The sequence below is a fragment of the Rhipicephalus sanguineus genome, chromosome 4 (genome assembly GCF_013339695.2).
Source record: "Rhipicephalus sanguineus isolate Rsan-2018 chromosome 4, BIME_Rsan_1.4, whole genome shotgun sequence".
Classification (NCBI taxonomy): domain Eukaryota; kingdom Metazoa; phylum Arthropoda; class Arachnida; order Ixodida; family Ixodidae; genus Rhipicephalus; species Rhipicephalus sanguineus.
Genome location: NC_051179.1, coordinates 85,822,623 through 85,847,180, shown reverse-complemented (window position 1 = coordinate 85,847,180; position 24,558 = coordinate 85,822,623). Strand labels below are relative to the sequence as shown.

General features: G+C 45.8%; 1 protein-coding gene across 1 annotated transcript in view; it reads right to left on the bottom strand.

Moving 5' to 3' along the window:
- LOC119390366 (citron Rho-interacting kinase) overlaps positions 1 to 24,558 on the bottom strand; it is a 102,436-nt gene that overhangs the window by 49,557 nt on the left and 28,321 nt on the right. Inside the window, exons 11-20 of the mRNA XM_037657970.2 lie at positions 22,303 to 22,513; positions 20,898 to 20,993; positions 20,389 to 20,637; positions 14,780 to 14,950; positions 14,004 to 14,108; positions 12,620 to 12,696; positions 5,534 to 5,666; positions 4,939 to 5,166; positions 1,925 to 1,978; positions 635 to 706 (exon numbers count right to left, since the gene is read on the bottom strand). Coding sequence (XP_037513898.1) covers positions 635 to 706; positions 1,925 to 1,978; positions 4,939 to 5,166; positions 5,534 to 5,666; positions 12,620 to 12,696; positions 14,004 to 14,108; positions 14,780 to 14,950; positions 20,389 to 20,637; positions 20,898 to 20,993; positions 22,303 to 22,513 — 1,396 coding nt within the window. The remainder of the gene's footprint in view (positions 1 to 634; positions 707 to 1,924; positions 1,979 to 4,938; positions 5,167 to 5,533; positions 5,667 to 12,619; positions 12,697 to 14,003; positions 14,109 to 14,779; positions 14,951 to 20,388; positions 20,638 to 20,897; positions 20,994 to 22,302; positions 22,514 to 24,558) is intronic.

Below are 24,558 nucleotides of genomic sequence, written 5' to 3'. Positions count from 1 at the left end.
TAAGAGACACTGTAGCTATTGAAACAAGAGCAACGCAAAGCATTTTCTATTACCAGTTTACTTACATTTATTTCCTCAATTCTTTGCTGAATCTGCAATCGACAACTTCGCTCAATCACATTTTTGAGTGAGCTAACTAATTAATTTACTTTCTTCTTGCAAGATGTAAAAGTCTGCAGGGGAGTTAGTACACATAGCTTAACTTAAACGGGGACATTGGCACAGTTATTGGCAGTATTTTTGCAGTGCTACCACAGAAATTTCGAAGTTGAACCACTACAACTTTTTATCACTACGAGACAAAACTCGGTAGAAAACTTCTTCAAAGCCTTGCATGTGCTAAACTTAATGGTTGAAGCCATGCAACCCTTAGGTTCTTTTTATTGACAATGTAACTTTCTTTTAGTTTTTGTTTTTATGAGGTGGCTGTACAATAGACACCTCAATTGGGAATGAACAATTGAACTGCTAATTCCAAAAATATCATACTGGAAAAGCAAGAATTGCAACAAGAATGCACATTATATAATTAGATAGGCAGAGCAGTTTCAGGTAGCACTGTTACAGTAAGCATTTTCAACCTCAGTACCAGATCACTCTTTTTCGGTGAAATGGAACACACTGCTGCACATACCTTGCATTTCACAGTCAGCTCCCGGCATTCATCGGCCTTTGAGACGCACTTGGCTTCGAGATCTTTCGTCGACTGCAAAGTGGCAAAAGTTGATCCAGGAAGCGCGTACGTATACACCACCCCAAAGATCAGCTAAGTGCACAGCTTTTGTAAAAGGCATATGCGCACAAAGCATGTCATTACCAACGTGCAGGCGTGAGAAAAGATACCACCACCACAACAAAGAGTGTGAGGTAATGCACAGGAAAGGAAGACTGAGGCATGTGGCAAGGGACTTAATTTCGTACGAGAGCAAACTGCACGTTTTTCTAAAATGAGCGTCATCATTTGCTTTATACTTGACGCTGAAAGCTCTGACTGTGTGCACTGTCAGATGTCTGCAAGCATTCTTGCTCTTATGTAAAATATTCACAGAAGGAAAGCAAGGCACATACAATGTGGCTATACAATGTGCGAGACTTGCATATTCTAGCAATCCACTTCCTGCACGTTATACGCTTATTATGTTGTAGTATCTGACTGGCTCCGTTGGACATTTCTTCATGAAACGGTCCATTAGTGTTATGCAGATATTGCATTTAAAACACAGCTGAAAGCAATAGACATTTCCGAAATTATACTACCAAGTTGGATATGAAGCTACATTAAGGGAAATGCTTTTAGGAAAACATTAAACAAGTGGCACGTACAAATCACAATACACACGTCCAGGCTTACACACATTTAAATGAGTGCAAGGGAAGTGGATCCACACTGATGTTGAGCAAGAAGTTAATAAAGTACTATGTTCAACTACCATTGAGTATAAATGTAGCACTGCAGTCACTTGAAAGTCTCAAAGCTGCTCACTTTGCTAGGAGGCGAGATGTGCCTTGTAGCCAATGGAGGAAGCCTTAGGTTAATCAGGATCACTCGGGAATCTTGAATGTACGCCCAAGCATGGTGCGCACACGTTTTTGAATTCAAGCTCTGTCAAAATACACCCACCATGGCTGGGAGCCAAACCTACAACCTCACACGAAGTGGCAGAATACCAAAGGCACTGAGACATCTGTCATTAGTCATTTATACTGGTCCCACAACTAAAGACCTCTAGTATTTCCAGCCAGACAGTATAACTTGAACCAAACAGCTTTTTTTAACCATCTGCAGCAAAAAGTCAACTCATTTTATGACATAAAGCAAGAGAAAGAAAAGAGGAGAAGTGCGCTAATGAAGTCAGGAGATAAGCAAGAATCGAGAAAGGATGCCAAAGCCATGCGCAGGCAATCAATATGAAGTGCCACCTACAACACAACTCTCCCTCAGCATCTGAATGCGTTCCTCCAGCTTTGCCTTTTCAGTCTGCAAGGGGAGAGGGAGGGGTTGGGGGAGAGGAGAACACAAGGTCCCACAAAACTCAGGAGGTAGATAAAATCAAAAGAATATAAACTACAAAGTTCTGCCACCGGCACAAAGCCATGAGGTTAGAGCCGCAACCAAGGTGTCAGAATAAATTAGTAAAACACCCAATAAAAATAGTAACAGTAATAATAGGTAAACAAATAACTAAAAATGAAAATGAGGGCACATTCCAGAATGTGGACATAGGATGCTACTGTCCATTCATGTCTGCATTTTTTCTTTTGCTGCTTTTTACAATGTACAACACCATCCCTTTGTGAATCGGAGGTCCTCATACAGCTCTAAGCCCTGAAATCTCCTCCTGCATAGTACAATATGAATGCACATGATCGAGGGAAGTGCTTAAGCTGAAACTGGAACAGCTTCCAACGGGACCAAGCTGCACACACAATCAACCAGACAGGTGAAAATGCTTATCGCAAAAAGATTGCACGCCTGCATTTTCACGTGAGATGGGTGGGCGAGCACTGTGAAAAAGCTGCTGTGCCAGCACGTGGGCTTTTAATCGGGCACATTGCAGACCTTTTCTCATTCATGTGGGATCTAGCAGCAGGAAACATATTGTACGACCACCATTCAGCAATACACAGAACACCAGTGCTGAAAAATAGCATTTTCTACTGATGTACTGAGGAGCAACACCGACGTTTTTTCTACGTGAACTGATCTCAATAAAACTTGGTATCTCTTCGGTACTTTGATGATCTGTGCCAAACAATACAAGTCATTCAGTTTTCCCAAGGTTGCTTGTGAACTCCTGAATCATGCTCTTGAATATGCAAATTGTTGTAATTTTACTGTACAATCCGGCATTTTACGTCTGATAGCACCAAAACCCAAGTGACCAAGTGGTGGAGTCGCACTTGACATGATGTAACATGGTCACGTCATCCTGTCAAATGTCACTGTGATGACATCAATACGTCAAACATCCAGCAACAACGCCACCGCCACGACTATATCACCTGATTACATCATCACACCAAGTGTGACATCACATGATGACATCACTGCCACGTGATGATGCCATCTGATGTCACCTGATGTCGCTTGCCTGTTGGATAAGCAGCACACTTTGCATTCCCTATATTTTTGCACTGTATTCAGGATCAGGCCACATTTTTTTGCAAGGATGATACTGCCACAAGAAAATCCAACCATGCCTGATTTCATAGAGCAGGTGCAATGCTGTAGAAGCTAGCAAGACTTCTTTCAGCAGATGCGCGTTCGCACCACAATACAGTTTGATGATTTAGCACCTGTAACATCACTTTTCTTTCGGTTTTAGGTAGAGCTGTGCGAATAGCAAAATTATGGGTGCGAAGCGAATTCGAATAATAAAGATTGAGTGCGAATCGAATCGAATAATTTCGAATAATTTTCGAATATTTCTCATACATTTTTCGAATAATTCGAAGTGAAATTACAGAAAAAGTTGCAGAGAACCCCTAAGTATGTTCTTGTGAGATAGCAACATGAAAGTGTTTCTTTTCGCTAGGTTGATGAAGCGCTGGTGGGGTCATATTTCATAGTTGTCTTTCTTATCAAGAGTGAGGCAATGTAGAGGCCGAATTGTATTTATGTACATGATTTGGTGCAACCAAAGTGTTGCCGACAACACTTTACATGTGATAGGCAGAGATGCCATTTCCTCAGCCTCTCCTCCTCTTTCAAGTGCTGTGGAAGGCCGACTGATGTGGCGGATAAGGGTGTGCTCCCTTCAAGTCCGGAGTTCCAAATCTGCCTCGTAGACGTCGATATATAAGAACATCTGAAATTTTGGATGCTAAAAAGCTTCGACGTCCAATTTTTCGGACTTCCTGCCCAAATTTCAGGTCCAAAACAGCATTAATTGAGCCCCCAACTCTGCCACATCTTTCATCTCCATATTGGAACCAGCGTTTTCTTGAGTTGATACATTTGCGACCGTAGCGGAGCTTGAAAGGCAGCTTTGCCGCAATACGGGGGTGTGATGAGGTGAAGCATATTCAAAATCTAGGGACCACTTCCAAACGGACGTTACTGTCTCTTGGCTAAGTTCATCCGTAACGGACCTTGAAAGGCAGCTTTGCCGCAATACGGGGGTGTAATGAGGTGAAGCACATTGAAAATCTAGGGACCACTTCCAATCAGACGTTGACTGTCTCTTGCCTAAGTTCGACCGTAACGGAGCTTGAAAGGCAGCTTTGCCGCAATACGGCGGTGTGATGAGGTGAAGCATATTGAAAATCTAGGGACCACTTCCAATCGGACTTTGTCTCTTAGCTAAGTTCGGCCGTAACGGAGCTTGAAAGGCAGCTTTGCCGCAATACGAGAGTGTAATGAGGTGAAGCATATTGAAAATCTGATGGGGTCACTTTCAACCGGACGTTGACTGCGTCTTTGGGAAGTTCGAATAGTTTGAATAGTAAAATTTCAGTGCGAATCGAATCGAATAGCAAACACTATTCGAAAAATATTCGAAATTTCGAATATTCGCACAGCCCTAGTTTTAGGCCAAGTTAAATAAAGATGCTTTGTGCCTTGGTAATAAACAAACCCCATTACACAGTTGTCAATAGGTTGTTCTGAATCGCTTAGCAGCTCTGTTTTCGTATCCTGGTCTCCGTAATTAGCCCCGGCAGCGCACAGCCGGAGCAATTATGGAGGATCACACGAGAATTCACAACGACAAAAGCCAAGCACGAGACACATGGAGTTACACATTTTGCTAACCGAACTTTTTGCATAGCTTCAACAACGTTGCACCTAATGTGAGAATCGGAGTACATAGGCTGAGAGCTTCACTGTTAATGTATTCAGTATTCAATTAGATTCTGGCGCTACTCCATTTGGTCTCAAGAATTACTATTCACACACACCTACTTAATTGACATGCCTGGAATGCAGAGTGTGAATACCTCGTGGGCCAGCTTAGCCGAAGTGGCCTCCTTCTCGGCGCGTGCCAGAGAGTGCTCCAGCTGGGTCACCCTCGCCCTCATTTCCTCGGCCTGCTTCTGCAGCTCAGACATCTCCTCTTGGAGACGGTCACGGTGCTCGCGTGCCAGCCGCTCGCTCTCCTCCAGACGCTTGGCTTCCCGCTTGGCTACTCGGCTGTCCAGCTGGCACTCGGACAGCTCATCTTCCTTCTGTAGACGGGGAGACAGAGCAACACTTGGACGTCAACAGTGTGCAAATCCACGCCTCAACGACAACGTCCCCTCCATAAAACTTGTAGGGTCCCGCATTCACATAAGATGACTCAAAGGCGAAAGCCATCTTTTTCTTTTCAGTTGATGTATTGACCCTCCCCTGCCCTCTCCTGAAAGCTTTCTGCACCTAATGTTGTTTTACACTGCCGCCAGGATCAGAGGCATTGCAAGCCTTCTGCCCTTCACCTGGTTTCACAAGATCAGGGAATGGAGGGAGGTGGGATACGGAAGACTTAGCCTAAGACAGATGCACACCCACTTAAATGTTCGCTAGTGAAAGGCAGTCCAGCCAACATTGCCTTACCTTTCGCAGCTGCAGTTGCAACTCCCCGCAACGGGCACGGCTGGTGGAGAGGTACTCCCGTGTCTTTGCCAGCTGAGCCTCCAGGGCCTTGCTGGACTCGAGCAGGGCTTGATGCTCCGCTTCCAGCGACGACCTGTGACACGCAGTCGCGTCGTACGCCATCGTAACACTGTCGCGTGCTCACTATTGTTCCTTCCTAGGACTCCAATCCGTCGGAATAACCCACCCACATCATTAGTTCAGCCTTAGTAGCCCGACTCGTTTTAACCCTTTACTTGCCATAAAAGAACTCTGCCCATTCACACACTTTGCATGGCAGGATGTGTCAGTTTCTATTTCGAAAGACTGACTGATCAAGACTATGTGTCTAGTTCTGTTTTTTTCATGCACAGAGCATGCAGCTATACAATAACATGATTTTCTACTATAGTCATACAAGTAGGGGTATCATACGGGTATCACACAGCGCCTCTTTTGAAGAGACACGAGCATTAATGATAACGAACGTTGCAAAAAAAAAAATTGGCAATGCTTATTTATAAACAGGTACAAGCTAATTTTTCAGCATTTTTTCAGAGTGACCACCGCCACAATCTACGACATAAGGCTTATAGCAAAGAAAGACCATGTACAAGTTATGGCACTCAAGAACTAACATTTCAGAATAACACAGAGCTGAGCTAGTTGGTAAGTATTCATTCTAAAAAGACAGGGCGTGCAAACACGCACTTTCTTGTGTCCGTGTTTGCACGCCTTGTCTTTTTAGAATAAATAACGATTCAGATTCCGCATTTTCGCAACGTATATCCTTTTGCAGCTGCTCTGATCGAGAATATTGACCTACATAGAATTTTTAAATCAAAGATACACTCCTACTTACTAGTATCTAAACAAACATAATCATCGTTTTGTACTCTGTAAAGTATTTCTTGTTTGTGTTTCTGAGAGTTTATGCCAGCTGTTGGTCATGTAAATCACATTCGCATTTGGTTATGTTCTCTAAACTGTGTGCCAACTGTTAATTTCTTGATGTCATTGCCCAGGCTAATCCTGCCATCGGTTTAACTTTCTTATACACGTGTGACTTATGTTTAATAACTGTCATTTGTGCTTATTTTTGTATACATCTACCACATTGTTAAGACTGTGTCAGTTACAAGACTGAGAATTGTGTCATTCTGGTGGGATACTGGGTTTACAGGGGGCAGGTGCCTTATCAGGCGTTTTTTTTGCCTTTTTATCGGTCCCCTCAGCAGTTGTACTTTTGCCTGAAATAAACTTCTACATCAATAATGCAAGATGTGCAGAAAAGCCAACTTTCTCTTAACTCATTTTTTACCCTATACTGTACAAGAAAAAAATGTTTCAAATTAATTTCTTACGTTTGTTTAATGAGTCAATTCAAAAGACCACTGATAAAAGAAGGTAACTTGCCATTTTAGAATGTTTTTTCCAACAATAACTTGGGAAGTAAAGCATTAATAACACGTTAACTAACATAAAATAATAAACAGCAAGAAACAAATTACATAAGCACCTTATTCGTGAACAGTAACTGCTTGTAATTTGCATGCTTCTCTATGTTCGAATACTCCATATTGTGTGAGTAATTTTTCATGTTTTTAAAGTATCACCAGTTCGTCTTTCATTGCATTCTTTCTTTGTCATATTGCACATTCCCGTTTTCAATTTTGTATAGTCAAATCCACTATAACCCCCATTCAACAATATATCAGATATAACGATGGGCAGAAACTGCACGGTGAACTTATATATGTCTTCTATGGTAAAATGAACCACTAACTACAATGTCCCCACGACACATTATCGGTTATCACAATTAAATCTGTCTACTGGACACCTCCACAAACTGCAAAAGGAGCTCCCAAAGAAAAATAAAAACAATGCGAGCTGCCGCACCCATCTTCGTATCAAACACACCACACTGTTAATACAACATAGCGAGATCTGAACATTTGGAGACAGCATAAGACAGCCATGTGCACGCAGTCTGGTTTATTGGGAAGGATCCTGGCAGCCATTAGTTGGTTGTCATTAAGACAAGCATTGGCTAAGATATCTAACTTGAACGTTGCAGAACCTTGGAAAAAGGGCAAAACAACATAGATGTACGAAAGACTACAGTACATAACAGTGACACAAGTACGGATGGCCGGAAGATAGCCGGAGACTAGATAGCAAAATAAGACATGGCGCTATGAGAGCCAATACAAACTCTTTATTTTTTCCGCGCCCCCACCTTTCAGTCCCCAGGCGTGATGCCACAACACGCAAAGCAACAGCGCCGCGTGGGGGCGCTGCATGTTAGCTGTTAACATTGTGACACTCTTAAGAAGAATCACTACGGGGAGTACCTAAGCACTGGTTTCCTCGACCTTTTGCTGTGTCGCAACATTGGTGTGCAAGGCGCAGCCACGGAAGAGACAGTACCCACATGAACACCACTGTTGCTTGCAGTAATGTCAGTGTTTATGGCACAGCCCCTCTCAGGCGAACTTGTAGACGGCTCGACAGCCTCTTGCTCCAGCATGTCCGGAACAGTTGATTCAAGGAGAGGAGGCTGTTCCCGTTGTGGTATGGCCGCAGCACTAGCATGGTGAAGCATATCCGTTTCAGACGTAGCCAGTGGCCCTGTCTGGGCAAGACGCAAGTGGTCACCGTGTCGGTGCCATATAGACCTATCGTCGAGAATGACGCGGGCCGACGGCGGAGTGACGTCGACAACACTGGCCCGCGCCCATGGTGCTCCCTGTCGAAAGTTTCACGCATACACGCTGTCTCCTTGTTGCAATGACGGAGCCTGTCCGGATCCTCTGTCGGCATACAACTTCTGCTTAAGTTGCCTTAGAAGCACCAACGTCTGCAGGCTTGGCCGCAAGACATCCAACGGTGTTTTTGAAGGCTCTCCCTGTCAGGAGTTCACATGGTGGCCGACCCGTTACTTCGTGAGGTGTAGTCCTGTAGTGGAATAAGAACCGGGACAGTTGTGTTTGGAAGTTGCCCGACCCAGATTTCTTGAGTTTGTTTTTGACAGTCTGTACAGCTCGCTCTGCGGCACCGTTGGACGCAGGGTGATACGGCAGTACCAGCATGCGGCATATTCCATTTCGAGTCAAGAGGTCCAGGTACTGTGCACTGGTAAAAGCAGGACCACTGTCCGAAACTATGATGTCGGGGAGGCCGTGGTGGGCGAATGGTAGCATCTGCTGATGTGGAAGACACAGGGAAGACTTCTATCCATTTCGAGAAGGCGTCCACTATAACCAAGAATGTATGCCCTAGAAATGGTCCCCCGAAATCAATGTGAAGCCTAGACCAGGGTCGCTGTGGAAAAGGCCAGGGTGTCTGCTGCACTGGCTGGGCAGCTCGATGTTGAGCCTGGCACGTAGCGCAGCTCTTCACACTGTTTGCAATGTCATTGTCAATGCCTGGCCACCAGACATGGCTCCTGGTGATCATCTTGCTCTTCTCAATACCCGGGTGGCTGGCATGGAGCACACCAAGTACCTGGGCCAGCAATTTTTCCGGAATCACGACTCTTGATCCCTATAGTAGACAGCCTTCATGGAGACTGAGTTCCGCACTTCTGGCATTGAAGGGGTTCCACTCTGGTCCCGCTGGGAGGCTTTCTCCTTTCAACACGGATAGGACAACATGGCTCAATACTGGATCGTCCCTTATGGCTCGTGCTACAACAGCTAGTGAGAGGAGTTGTGGATGTGCCTCCTCCAGCATGAAGATCTCAGGAGGACGAGGAAATGCAGTGCAGTCATTGGGCAGGGGCAGTCTACTGAGCGCATCGGCATGCCCGAGCTCTTTGCCAGGTTTGTAGACAAGTTTGTAATTGTATGCGGAGAGTTTCAGAGCCCATCTGACCACTCTTGGCGAAGCTTGCACAGGAACAGGCTTGTTGGCACCCAGAAGTCCAAGAAGTGGCTTGTGGTCAGTGTGTGCTTCAAACGGTATGCCCCACAAGTACTGATGGAACCAATCCACGCCAAACATCAAAGCCAGTGCTTGCTTGTCAAGTTGACTATAGTGTTGCTCTGCTTTTGATAAACTTCTCGAAGCAAAAGCAATGGGACGTTCTCGGCCATCAGCGTCTTTGTGCGCCAAAACCGCGCCTATACCGTAAGGTGATGCATCACAGCTGAGACATACAGGCCTGTCTGGGCGGAAATGTACAAGAACTGGAGCTGAAGTCACCAGATGCTAGCAGGCAGTGAAAGGATCTTGCTGGTCCTTTCCCCACTGCCACTTCTTTCCATAACCAAGAAGCAAGTGCAACGGACGGAGAATTCCAGAAAGGTTGGGCAAAAAACGCCGATAGAAGTTGACGAGTCCCAAGAAGCTTTGAAGTTCCTTGATATCTTGTGGCACAGGAGCATGCAGAATGGCGGACACCTTGTCCATGTTCGGGGAGAGGCCTTCCTTACTGATAATGTACCCGAGATACTCAACTTGGGGTATGAAGAAGTGGCACTTCTCGAGTTTCAACTTGAGGCCAGATTCTTGAAGTTTGCCCAGTACCGCACGGAGGTTGCGACAGTGCTTGGCATCATTTGCACCAGTTATGAGAATGTCGTCAAAATAGACCGCTACATGTGGCAGACCCCTGAGCAAGTTCTCCATCTCGCGTCGAAAAATAGCTAGAGCAAATGAGACCCCAAAAGGTAAGCGGGTGTATTGAAACAACCCCATGTGCGTCGAAATCGTGACGTACTCTCTGGAGGTCTCATCCAGGACGACTTGCTGGTATGAGTCACGCAAGTCCAACTTCGTAAATTTCTCACCTCCAGCCAGCACAGTCCACAAGACCTCAATCCTTGGAATAGGGTAGCATTCCACCGTTGCGACTGGGTTAATGGTGACACCAAAGTCCCCACAGATTCTGATGCGCCCATCCCTTTTTGTCACGGAAACAATTGGAGCAGCCCACCTAGCTGTCTTCACCAGAACAATGATGGAATCTCTTATTAATCGATGAATTTCTTGCGTGACTCCGTCTGTCAAGGCATACGGCAGTGGGCATGGCTTGAAGAACCGTGGTGGCGCATCTGAAGGTACATGTAGTGAAGCCGTCGCACCCTTGAACGTACCCAAGCCTTCTTCAAACACTTCAGTGTAATCTTGCACTACGTGTTTCACGTAAGCAAGTGCATGAATGTTCACTTCAACGTCGGAGGCGCCGGTGCCCAATTCCTGCATCCAGTTGCGTCCGAGCAGAGTGGGTGATCCGTTCTCGGCCAGAAAAATCGGTACGTGAGCCTCTTTGCCATGAAACTTTACCTGGACATCAGCTTTGCCTTGTACCTTCTTTAAATCCCCGGAATAGCTTCGCAGAAATACTTGAGACGGCTGCACAGGAATTGAAGGTAGAAGCTGCAGCAAACGCGACTTGGGAATGACTGAGACGCTCGCCCCCGTGTCCACTTCCATGCGGAGCGGCTTGCCGCAAACTTCAACATTGACGGTAAAAGGTGGAGGCGCCTTGGTGTAGTCAACTTGCCACGTGTCGAAAACTTCGGCGGGTGAAGTTGTAGCGGAGGCTTCATCCTGGACAGTATTCATGCGATGACGGTTGCTCACAGACAGTGAACTTCGGCCCGCGAACGAACGCTGCCTGGGAGAGCTGTCGCTCTCTGATTGCTCGTCTTTTCGTTTCGTATTGCAAACCTTCGCCAAGTGGCCGCGTTTGTGGCAGTAGTTGCAGACGGTCTTCACATGCTGGCAAGCGGACGCCAGGTGTGCATCCCCGTAGCGATAACATGACACGCCCACCGGCGCTGCCGAGACACGGAGGGTGTAACAGAAGGTGCTAGCGTGAGCTTGCGCGATCTCCCCTGCATCCTTCTTTCCTGCTTCCATTGCTAGGGCGGTTTGCACTGTGTCTTCGAAAGTCGGGTCCGCTTTTTCCAGCAATCTCGTTTAGACGTCTGCGTTGTTGATACCACACACGACGCGGTCACGGAGCATGTTTTCAAGCTCTTTGCCGAAGTTGCAGTGCTCGGAAAGGCTCTTCAGCACTGCAATGAAGTTGCTGGCGGACTCTCCTTCCGCGCGAACGCGCGAGTTGAAGCGGAAACACTGCACAACAGCAGAAGGCTTCAGGCAGTAGTGGTTTCCTAGCACCAACAGAATCTCGTCCAGCATCTTGTCACTTGGCTGGTCAGGCTTGACCAAATTGAGAAGCAACGCATACGTTTTCTGCCCGCAGCAGCTGATGAAGACGGCTGTTCGCTTGTCTTCAGCGATGTCATTCGCCCTGAAAAATGCCTTCAGCCGGTCCACGTAGCAGGGCCAGTCATCGCCTCCTCCCTCGAAAGGCTCAAGATTGCCAAAGTTTGGCGTTTGGATGGATGATGGAGCGGCAGGAACTCAGGAGAACATTCTTTTTATCTTCGTCGCCAGTTGATACAAGTGCAGATGGCCGGAAGACAGCCGGAGACTAGATAGCAAAATAAGACATGGCGCTACGAGAGCCAAAAGAAACTAACTCTTTATTTTTTCCGCGTCCCCATCTTTCAGTCCCCAGGCGTGACGCCACAACACACAAAGCAACAGCACCGCGTGAGGGCGCTGCATGTAAGCTGTTAACATTGTGACAAACAGTTTATGTCATCTATCTGTGATGGTAAGCACTTCTCACTTCTCTGTCTCTATGATATGGTTATTGTGGTACAACGACATGAACCACAATCAAGCTTGATAGAGAGCAAGCGTAATCCTTGCCATTTCATGGTGAGACCTTTAAACAATACGCTGTTCCTGAAGTAGACTTTCACAAGAGAGCTAGTATAGCCTGTATTCGATGTTACCGAGACTTAACCACGCATTTTCATAAATTGTTACGCAAAGCTGTGTGCGTTGGCTGCACACAGCAAGAGTGGAGTTTATTCCGTTGAATCATTTTCTTCCCTTTCATTTCATTATTTATACATCAAGTTTATGTAAGAAAAATAAATAAAAAGAAGAATTATTCCAACCAGGTGATAAATGGTCCGACTGCACCTATGGCATCAACTTATCTGAACAAACTTAAGTAATAATAACAAATAAACTTACGGTGCTGTCTTGACACCATTCACTTCGGCATTGGCAGGAGCCGAGACGTTGCGTTTCTTGGCCAGTTCTACAACCTCCTACAAAGTGACGAAACAAAATTGAGAGCAATCAATGAAACAAAGGGGCTTCAAAGTGCAAAGCATCGTTTTTAGCATCACTGAAGTTCATACAGAGCTAGAAGCTATACCTTCAGCTATTCCATACATGCTTTGCAAGTATCCTGAACTTCAAATATTCTATTTGAATAATTACGTACTTGATTTGAAACACACTTTTACTATTTAAAATCTGAACCCCCAAAAATGTGATAATGTATTCATGTTTTAACTGCCAAACCACAAAGGAATTAAGCCACTTCTTGAATGACACTATAATTAGCTCACTTGGAGCACTTTAATACTGAACCAGTATTCTTCCATAGTTGCCAGCGCATGACAATGTACATAGGGCTGGGCAAGCCGTTGCGACAAAGTGCCAAAATTATCTCGAAGAAAACCCCCTATACGGTTAGGTGGCCATAACTGAAGGACGCTAACGTCGCAATATTATCAAAAAATACTTTAAAGTAGGGAAACCTAGCATTACTCTGAGCTAACCTGCAATAAAGCACATGCAACGAACGCTGTGCAAATCGGCTGCCATCATTCCTTTCAGCTGAGACAGTTTGCTTCGAGAATTCAACTATAACAAGGCAAAACACATAGGCACTAGTGTGTCTGTAGTAAGCTGCCCTTTTCAGTGTGTGGAGGAATTATGCCATGGGAAGAGTGTCACTTTTACCAGAACATAATGGTATCACAACTAGAGTTGCCATACTGCCTAGCAATAGCACTGTACAACACAAGTTTTCTTGTATATTACGTTCTGCGTAATAAAATTGCTTCTTTTTTTATAAATCTCTGGTTGGAGAAATAGGCTTTTGAAAAAGCTATTAGTACTTGGCTCGAAAAATGTTACCAGCATATTTGGTTTAATTCACACTTCATTTGCAACGTTGGAATTTGCTTCGAAGCTGAAATTTTGACATTCACGCACCCCTACCAACCAAGACAGCCCTGCAGTTGCACAGACTAGCGGCAAAGATTGTAGCGAATTGAGTCAAGTGACAAGATTCAACACAGGTCAAGCTCCCCATGCAACTTGTTAACTTGTGAACACAGAACTTGGACTAGTTGGCGGTAACTCAACTAGGACATGCTGCTAACAAGAGCAAAGCAACACCTGTGCAAGGAAGAGAAGCTAGCGCCCATCCTGTCTGCGTGTCACTTCCTTGTGCAAGTGCTGCTTTGCGCTTGTTAAGATGTCCAAGTTCAGCAACCTGTCATTTCATCACGACTTGGGTGATGAAGTGAATCGTGGGTGCACTCGGGAAGGGCAAACTTACTGCGTTAAACTTTTCGATCTCTTCAAGGGAGCGTGCATTGGCCTTTTCCAACTCGCAGGTCTCCCTAAGCAAAGCTTCGAGCTCTGCCACCTGCTTGACAAGAACCTGGGAGGAGTGTCAACAACGAAAAAAGAAAGAATGTGAAACAAACAAACAAAACAAGACGATCAGTTGCTATTTGTACTGTAGGGCCTTAAATGGTATTTCAAATTCTTCTTGAAAAGGAAAATTTAGAAAAGCGACTTTTGTCTTTGTAAATTACGGAACTGCATATCAGTGTTGAAAATTTTAAGAATAACCATAACCCCTGCAGCACATGCGGCACCATCTTAAGCCTGAAGACAAGCAAAACAGCAGAAATTGACTTCTTTCAATTATCATCATCGATGCAAATCACTTAATGGCAGCTAAAGATGTGTCAAGTGTTTTATAATGCACTGGCTTCCATGAATTAAAATCTCGTGAAAACCATTGGTGTTGCGGAAACACACTAAATGTCTCAACATGTTTGCACGTGGGACATGCTTAAAGGTGTCCCACTCTGATGATGCCTGTAGCGGAGCAGTTAGAGCACCGTACCTTTATTAGGAAAATCAGGATTGAAATCTGGTTTATGAAACATTTTTTACATTTTTTAAGTGTTTATGCTTATCCGTTGTACATATGCGCTGCACTGACATTACTCGCACGCTTGTGTAGACATATGCACATGTCAGAGTGTGACGTCCCACCTTCTGGCGTGACGTCCTGACAAGCAAACATCAAACTGGACGCACCTGCTGTGGATGTGGAGCAGCAGCTGCACTGTCTACGCAAGAGGCTTCGACAGTGCTGACGACCCCTTCGAGGCGCGTCACGACCGAGTGCAGACCATTTGCATCCCTCTGCAGCTGGCTGTCCTGCCTCCGCTGGGATTCCAAGGCCCCCAGGAGTCGCTGTTGCTCGGACTGAAATCCACGTGCAAGGAGCATAGGGCATAAAACAATTTGCATGACATTTCCTTGACAGGATACAAAAATACACAAACAAAAAAAACGGGGTTATACTGTGTTTAGCCCACACATGATCAAGCCGGAGAAGGAGTGTTCTAGCCGCATGTGCAGTCTCACGGCAGAGCAATCGCAGGACGGTGGAGGAAACGAATTGGTGTGTATTCTTTCGCAAACGAACAAGGCGTGCAGGTATCGAGAAACCGCTGCTAACTGCTACACATCACATGCAGCTGCAGATAACATCAGACCAAAAAATGGAAGCAGGCTGACGCAATATTTTTTAAAGCGAAGCTGCTGTAGTCTACCCTGTGCCGTCAATGTCATCATTGTAGTAGTAGTAGTAGTAGTAGTAGTAGTAGTAGTAGTAGTAGTAGTAGTAGTAGTAGTAGTAGTAGTAGTAGTAGCAGTAGTAGTGGTAGTAGTAGTAGTAGCAGTAGTAGTAGTAGTAGTAGTAGTAGTAGTAGTAGTAGTAGTAGTAGTAGTAGTAGTAGCAGGTGTCACACAGGTCATGTGACCATAAGGGGGAGTGAAAAAGACAAATAAAATGAAATGATGCAAAAATGATCATGATTAGCATCAAAATGATGATGATGATATTGATGCTCGAAATGATGATCATGACGAAGAATAAAAAGAACATGATCATGCTAAGTTATGATGATGGTGATGCTCGAAATATGTAAGCGCGCGTACTTCTAAATCCAGCGGCAGATTTACGACAACCTATATCCACTCTGCAGTCGCCTAGCAGAATGTGCTTAAAGGGACTGTCTACCGTCCTTCATCGCTTTTTTGTTTTGTACTGCAATCGAAAGCATACCATCTGAAGTGTCCAACCTTGCAGCGGTTTGTCTGGAAAGTGAGTAGAAAATTTTAAAACGGAATTTTTCGATCTGCGTTCGGTCTTCTTCCATTGGTATGAATACGCCCCACAACACTGGTTGGTGGACGCGATGATGATTGTAGTGCCGGTAAAACTTAAAACCGAAAGCACATGTCATTTCTGTAGGATTTCTTTATTTTCACTGAACACTAATGCAATGAATGTAACAGTCGTTTTAAGCGCACTATCGGTTACATGAAGCCTTATTATATACAGAACACTCGTTTTGCTATGATTGCAGCCTATGCGTTTATTTTAGCACTGCTGCCGCAATCTAAGCCACGTCGACCTGGAAAAAACAAAACAGCGCTTTTGGCGCTGTCGGCGCTGTAGCAGACCGTATCAACAGACGAGACATGCCGTTGGGAAACCTAAGCGAATTAGAAAAGAGAATTTTGGAAAGCATGAGGGAACAAAACTCAGACCCCTACGTCGACGCACCGGACCGCGATGATTCTTCGAGTAGCGCCCGCACAAGCGATGACCCAGACTTTGACAGGCCTCCGTCACCGCAAGCTGGGCGCCTTGGAAATTTCGACTGGTGAGTAGGCACTGAACGACTGGGTGATTGGAACACACTCGGCTGTAAGAGGACAAACTGTACCCGAGGGTATCTTCCCACAGACGTTTCTGTAACGGTTTTGCAGGCAAACGATGTAACGAAACTCCTGTACTGATGTAGCGATGATAAATGCATGCCTTCACAGCGCAGCACGCGCGAGACATCCTAACGACAGTGCAGCATAACGGTACAACCAGCGCGGGGTGTTGAAGCAGACGAACTCGAAAGCGGCGGCGTCGGCAGCGCCGCCAGGCGTCTTTTTGGACGCGCGAGATAAAAAAAACAGCAAAAATTACTTTTTGACGCCATCGAAAGCTGTTTCAAGAGCGGAAAATACACTCTCAAGTTCTACATGTTTGTTTTTAAGCTATAAGTCCACCTGCGTGGATAGTCTGTCACACCTATAGATTGCGGGAATTGCGACCACTTTGCTGTTGGGTGACGCTAGCGGTCATTCTTTCACGGTTTTAAACATCGGATTAAAATTATAATTCTTTTTTTATGGGACGAAAGCGCGCTCGTTGCCGCCGATGTGACGAACGATCTTCTCATTTTCACCACAATCAAAAAAAATTTTCCGAGCGGTAGACAGTCCCTTTAACAGATTTCAGGAAGTCACGATTACTTAATGGTGGGCCTATTGTTATGTTAAGGTGCTGGACGTAGCTTTAAACGCTGCATGCATAACCAGCAACTACAAAACTGGAACAAAAGAGGGGATTTCGTAAAAAGAACACCCCCATTTCGATGTGGCCAGAAATAAATGAACATTTTTTGCAAGCCCCGAATCCATTTGCGTGTAAGCAACACTGACATAAAGCATCAGCAAGACCACCGTCTTGTTGCTATGACTACAATGACAGCCAAGTAGGCTTGCATTCAAACACACTATAGATGGTGCCCAGTGTGGTGTGCACACGGAATGTGGAGATGTATGCTGCAGCAGCTTAGGGAGCAGCAGAAGCATGCCAAGAAGACCGCAGTCAGAGAGAGACAGTTCATGCCTCTACTTAGCATGACATGTTCAGAGCTTCTTACAACACCCCAAAGCATACTTTAGCAAATTTGAAAAACGTTGCCAGTTGAAGAAAGGTTGCCAATACTACTAAACAGCCTCGCTACTGTTCACAAGTCTAACATTCGGCTTAGCAAGTAGCAAAGACGTTTTTGCTACGCCAAGCAGAATAAGGAAAAGTAATAACAAAAGTCACATGATCCCTTAGCATTTACCTAAGAGGACTCAAAGGCGAAAGCCATCTTCTTTTTCTTCTCAGTTGATAGCACTGATCACCCCTCCCCAAACGCTTTCTCCTGCCAATTTGGTATTGCACTGACTCTGGGATTGGTCCAACTTTGACCAAGTGACATCATGTGATGACGTAATCATGTGACATCATACTGACATCATGATAGCGTCACAAATTTTGACGACCTGTGATGTCATAGGGTGACGTCATCACATCATGATTTTTTTTTAATCACTCGCGTTGACGCCAACACCGGCGGTTACTTTTCACGTTTGATGAGGCATCTAAGGCCATCTAAGGCCTTAAAGGAGTGGTGACAGAAAATTTGTGAACCTCTGTTTTTTGCTCTTAATGTCTACTGACTCGATAATAGCGGCAACGAAACTCATTTGCCCCAGCGTGAGACGAATGTTTAATTATATGCTCGTATGTTACGACCGGAGGCAGTTTCGATTTCAAAGAGCACTCGGTGGCCCCCCCATGACGTAGTCGGACTACTTGATAAACAAGACCGCAAGAACCAGTGACGTCACTGGCCAGCTTCTGCATGTTGTCAGCGCTGCTGTTTCGTCTGCTGTGTTGAGCAGGTGTTGAGTATTGCGAGTGCTTGTTTCCTCGATCGTCAAACTACGCTGCTTATCTAGTGCGGCGATGGACGAAATAGCTGGAAGGAGTGCAAAAATCAGCAAGAAAACCTCGATCCACTTTGCGAATCTCGCCGGTAGCTGCGATTTTGTTCTTGTCGTCATCTTCCAACTGAGGCGGCGTTTTTTGCCAGGCTTGGAGTAGCCGCATCATTAGACGTGCTGAAACATTTTTGCTCCGATCATTCATAAAGTAGCCGGATGAGAAGTGACGAAAGAAGCAGTGAAATCACAACAGTGGCGCTCTGTAACAGTGTTTATGCGTAACATGCAAGTGACGAGATGTACGCTTTACTGACTCGTATTTATATCGGGCAACGCCGCGTTCTCAAGGCATACCAATCCCACATACGCACGTCGGAGGGCCGAAGCAGTTATCTGTCTACTACGCAATACGATCCCGGCAGCAGAGAGCTTTAGTTCGTCTGTAGACCTCCTAACGTTTGCGGGTACCCTGTTAGCAGAGCTGTTGACGGCTGCAGCAGTAGAAGCAACTGCGGAGCCCGTAGCGACATCTTGTGGCGTTTCGTCCAACTACAGTAGAACCCCGCTGATACGTTTTTGAAGGGACCGTAGGAAATAAACGTAAGAGACGGGAAACGTAAGAGCCGAAAAACAGGAAAAACGGCAAAATATTTAGTGGTACAGAATTTAATTTCAATTCTTACGAGCAGCACGAAAATTGGCGCGCTCAGCCGCGATCTAGTCGATGGATAGAAACGCGGAGCTTAGGACGGCCTTATCCGCAGAAATGTAATCAACGTATGTGATTTTTTTAACACCAACAGCTGTAGGCATGAAAGAACTAAGCACACGCAATCACGACCGGCGCGGCGAGTCCGACCGCGAACCGCACGCACGACCATGCGAGCTCCAACCAGCTCGAACTCCTCCCGTTCTCCGACAAATAACGATGATGATGAGTCTACGCCAACGCGATGGCAGAAGTGAATGCCAATCTCGAAGGCCTTGCTTTCGCAAGCAATTACGTCATACACGCCATGTTTGTGCAATGCAAATCTCAGAGGCTATGCTTTTGTCAATAGTAAATGCCAATCTCGAAGGCCTTGCTTTCGCGAGCAGTTACGTCATAGACGCCATCTTTGCAATTTGAATCTCGAAGGCCATGCTTTTGTTTGCATCAATTGAAAGATTCTGTTGCTTGCGCCTCTCATGCGGCTAATATTACGGTCAAACGAGGCCAAGCTGCGTGAAAATGCACCATGGCCGCTCTCTTTGGTAGTCACTCGGTCGGCTCCGGGCGCACTTCGCGACGTATCATACGGGAACGGTCCGACAGTTACGACGTAACAGCGGGGTTCCCAATACATTGTATCCTATGGGTGCCGGGACCTGGCGGAAAACGACGTAACAGCCGGGAAAACGCAGCACTGAGGAACGTAACAGCGGGGTTCTACTGTACAATATTTTTTTTTCCTATTTTTTCCGTCGCGTCGCTGCTCTTGTCGAGAAAAAAGGCAATGAGAATACTGTGAGTTGCTAATTATCTCATTGCTAATGCTTTACACAGAATCAGTAAGCGGGTAAGTCGCTACGATGTTATATTGTACGTCTCTGGTTAGGCTGTGCATCATCAGGTGTCGCTACCAGCGTTGTCAGTCTCGTACACACCTCCGGTAACCCGGCCAGAACTCGTGACGTACGTGGTACCCCCTCGATGACCTCATCGTCTTTTGCTTCTATTTCCGATTCGGCACTTTCACGAACTTCAAAAATCAATTAAAATACTTTTTAGGATGTATTTGTGGCTGATATTGTACAGATGGTACCTATATGCCCCCATTAGCGTGATTCAACAATCAAATTGTGTCCAAATTTTTGTGTCACCACTCCTTTAATAAAGGTCAAGTGCTGAGGTCAGCACAAGACAAACTACCAAGACTTCTCACTGAAGGCTGTGTTATCCAACAGCCCACCAACACCGTGCCGTAATTCATCTGGCACAAAGGTTCAGTACTGAAAATTGTGGCTAGTGCATCTCTCAGCACGAGACACGAGAGTGCATACTTCCCTTGCACACAAGCTGAAACTCTCACCCGCATCTCGGATGCCTCCAGCTGTAACTTTGCCTTCTCCTCGCTGAGGCGCTTGACCTCTGCCAGTGATGCGGTGCACCGTGCGCAGGTGGCACCAGTAGCGACAGCCGGCTTGTCCATCGATGCTGACACCTGCCCCTTGAGGAAGGCCACCTCCTTCTCCAGCGCACCCACCGTTGCCTGGTGTCTGGAGCAATCGTCACGGCACACCGACAGGGCCTCTTCGGCCTGCCGCTGCTTGCACACCGCCTACGCCAATGTAGTAACGAATTCGCACCCCGGAGTGTTTTTCGGGCACGCTGTTTGCGAGGAATTACAATAATGCCACAGCACCTGTGACATCGATGCACCTGCCATATATACCGGAGGCATGCTCACAAACCTACCTTCCATCCACTACCTCCACTACAGCACTGTTACACGAGATGAGTTATAAATTACAACTGCACAGCAAGTGTCATATCAATGAAAACAGCCCGGATCATGATTAAAAAAAAACAGCTCCAGACCTCAGCAACTTCCTTGCGAACCACGTCGATGGAGTCCGCGTTGGCCTTGTGCTCCTTCTGCATCTCCTCCATGCAGTGGACACCTTCCGAGAGAGCCTACAACAGACAGGTGAAGGAAACAAGGAAATCAAAAGTAGGAGACATAGCTCTTTGAAATGTGGCAGCACTGTCTATGCCACTTTCCTAATGGGCACTGTGCCATCATGGGTACCATGGTATATGCGTCTACTAGGCTTGTGTTAGCTGGCTTCGAGTGAAGCTTGGCCTAAAACACATGGCTACACAGGTAAAGCTTCCTTAAAACACAGACTTCTTGAATGGCTCTCATTTATCCAGTTTGACCGCTTGTAGTGCATAATCATGCATTTGAAAGGAGAAATAAGTGACAGACTGTCAGAGTGGGAACTGACCTTGCCGTCTGTCGTCTAGCTTTAGCAGCCAGTTGATAAACTTTTATGTCCCATAAAACTGAACATCCAAGAAAAACAACACATTTGTGTGTAATACTAAAAAAAAAAAACAATGATAAACTCTTTACATGCTGTCTTAGTACAGGGTGAACTGTAGTGACAGACAAGACGCTGCTATACATATTTAAAACCCAATAAAAAAATGTCGGCTCCTCTCACAGCAATCACTGTTCCTCCCACAAAGAATTTGCATGACTACTCCGCCCAATAGCACTTACTCATTTTCGTGACGTCAAGCACTTGTCGAGTGTTTCAGATAGTTGATTTTCCCATACAGACACACGTTTGTGTCACTGGTTTTAGGTGGGAAACTTGAACGTCCCGATAAATTTCGTCAGGGATTCTAACATCGCTGCTCAGCCAAACATAATGCGTTCAAGTAGTGACAACGAACCTTTAACTCTTAGTGCTCGTAGTGTTCACATTAGCCGACAAAACGTACTTGCGATTCATATGAAAATCAGATAGCACGACTGTCTTTCACAGATGAATGGCAGGCGTGCCATGGTGCCGTGTGCAGACCTTACATTTTTTCCAAGGTTGTAACCGAAGATAGCCAGACGCACGAATTTTTTTAATGTGACCAGGTTTTCCGGAAAATATGCCAATCCGAAGTCGCCATACACAGTAAAAGCTCGTTAATTTGCGTCGCACATTTGCGCCACTTTGCGCTCGGCACGCTCCGTGTATCGTCCGAATTAACCGGGTTGCGGCCAAATATGACCGGATTAACGAGAGTTTGATGCCATTAAACAAAGCATATGCCGGCCGGGACCAAATAACATGTCCGAATTATCCAATTTTATGAATTAACGAGTGTCGAATTGACGAGCTTTTACTGTAACAGCATTCCCCCGCATATAACCGCATCCAGCACCCGACTGCCCTCTAGCTAACTGTAGGAAACTTGCACGATCATAACAAACAGTTCTGACCGAGTTGAGCTGCTCTTTGTACTGCATGCACAGGGCTCGTTCCTTGGCCAGCTCCTGCTCCAAGTGGCGCTTCTCGCGAAGCACCAGCTGCAGCTCGCTCTGCACCGACGCCTCGTCCCCTTCCTCCTCTTCATCAGCCTTCTCACCATCACCGTTTGCCTCGTCCACCACAAAGGCTCTCGGGGTGGGCTTCCGCAGAGGGCTGGCCACACTGTGTGAACATACCATGCAGCACCACTCACGCATAATGCTCGGTAGTGCAATGAATCAGCAAATACTGTTTGCCACCTGGCCAGGGCTGTGCCATTAGAGCCGAGACTAGGCAATATGAACGCATCAATACCCTGCTTTCAATAGCCAGAAGCGTTAAAATGGCTTAGCAGTGTCTGCGATCAATACACTACTAAAGGGGCATGAGATGCAAAATAAAGAGTACTAAAAATAGACACAAACTGGCCCACATGTTCATTTCTATTTTTACTTCTGAACTACCATTGTGCCTTAAACCCTGTATAGTTATTAAAATGTGCATGCTTAAGTGGCTCCTTTGTGCAAGCCCACAGAAGGGAGCCAGTGGGGATGGTGAATTTCAATTGCCTCTGATAGCGATAGATAATCCTTGAAAGCAAGCGCACATCTGGCTAACAAGAACGTGAACAAGTTACGCAAACTTAAAAAGCAAAACAAACGGTGCCGCCACTTTATGCGTTGTATAATTTTTAGGGGCGAAGCTCCTTTGGGTGTGGTTCTGTCCCTCCTCTGTAGTATGTAGTAGTAGTAGTAGTAGTAGTAGTAGTAGTAGTAGTAGTAGTAGGTAGCCACCTCTAGCTCTTGGAGTGTTCACTAGATGGCCCTGTCGTAGCCACCTCTAGTTCTCAGAAAGATCCCTAGATGGCGCGGAGGCACTCGCTGCGTTGCAAAGGGTACTTGGCCACATTATCTATCTATCTATCGTTGCAGATGCGTGCTCTAGTCCCCCCCCCCCTCTCTCGCCTCGCAAGGCCGACGCAGGCAGCGTCTGCTAGCGAGTTTCTTGATTGAAAAAACCGACTGCTCGCACTGCACAAGCGTTCACTGACCACCCTGTATATATAGGCACTGGATTTTGACCTCCAAGGTAGTGCCTGTGTGAGATTTCTCCTGTGCGTGATTAAACAATAAAAATTCACAGCGTACATGTAAAATTAAAGTGAGCTACAAGTCACCATGACTCGCATCGACCCTTTAGTATAAACGCGCCCAATCTCACGTCGTTGATGATGTACTGGGCAGAATTCGCGGAAGATTCACATATGGCGCGTGTCATTGGTGGAAGGCAATCGTTCGATTTAGTGCGGCGACATACGCTAGGGGGACCGTTGTAATGAAGGGACCTCGTAAACCAACAGTACAATAAAAGTTTGATGTTTAATATGTACACGGTGTTTCTCACGTGTTTACTTGATCATATACTGGGCGAATTACTCTGAGTATTCACGGTTTACCGATGATTCCCTCCGGAGCTTCGCCCCACTCATCATCATTCACCCTGTGGATATGCCGTGGATTTTTTTTTCATACCATTATGCTATTAATATACGACATTCAATGTTCTGGCCAGCAGAGGCATCCGGTCAAGAAATGTGCCACTAAATTGATGTGCAGTAGGTTCTTCTATGTTACACCTCCCACGTAATAAAGCAAGCATGTTTGGAGGCAAAAAAAGAAAAGAGAGAGATAAGACACTGTTACATAGAATTACATAATGCATACCTATTTCTTGCATTCACATGTGATACACTAATATTTTATGGTCATGCACACAAAGAGAGAGTAACGTCAAGTCATTGCAGCATTGTGTACAATATATGGAACACAGTACAGTTGAACTCCTTTATAAGAAACACGCACTGGGGAGCAGTTCTTGTCCCTTACACGAGGGGTCCCTTATAAGCAGGGTACCACATTCTCATTTTCTGATCAACCCTTACTTCGATGTGGGCACATTGGTGTCCCTTATGCCCATTTGTCTGTTACGTCAGTGCCTCTTATAAAGGAGTTCAACTGTATATCTGTGCCATGGAAGTGCCACTGCATTCCGTTCACTGCTTGCTCCCCTCACACCTCTTGTTACACTTGCACATTTGCGCGTGCCACTCCACTTAGTACCCTCTGCCTACTTTTGTCACGCAGTCCACTGTACACTGAATAGATGTATCCACCAACCCCCACAGCAGTGCGCACGTGCGTGAGAAACCCACAGGGCTGTGCTCGTTT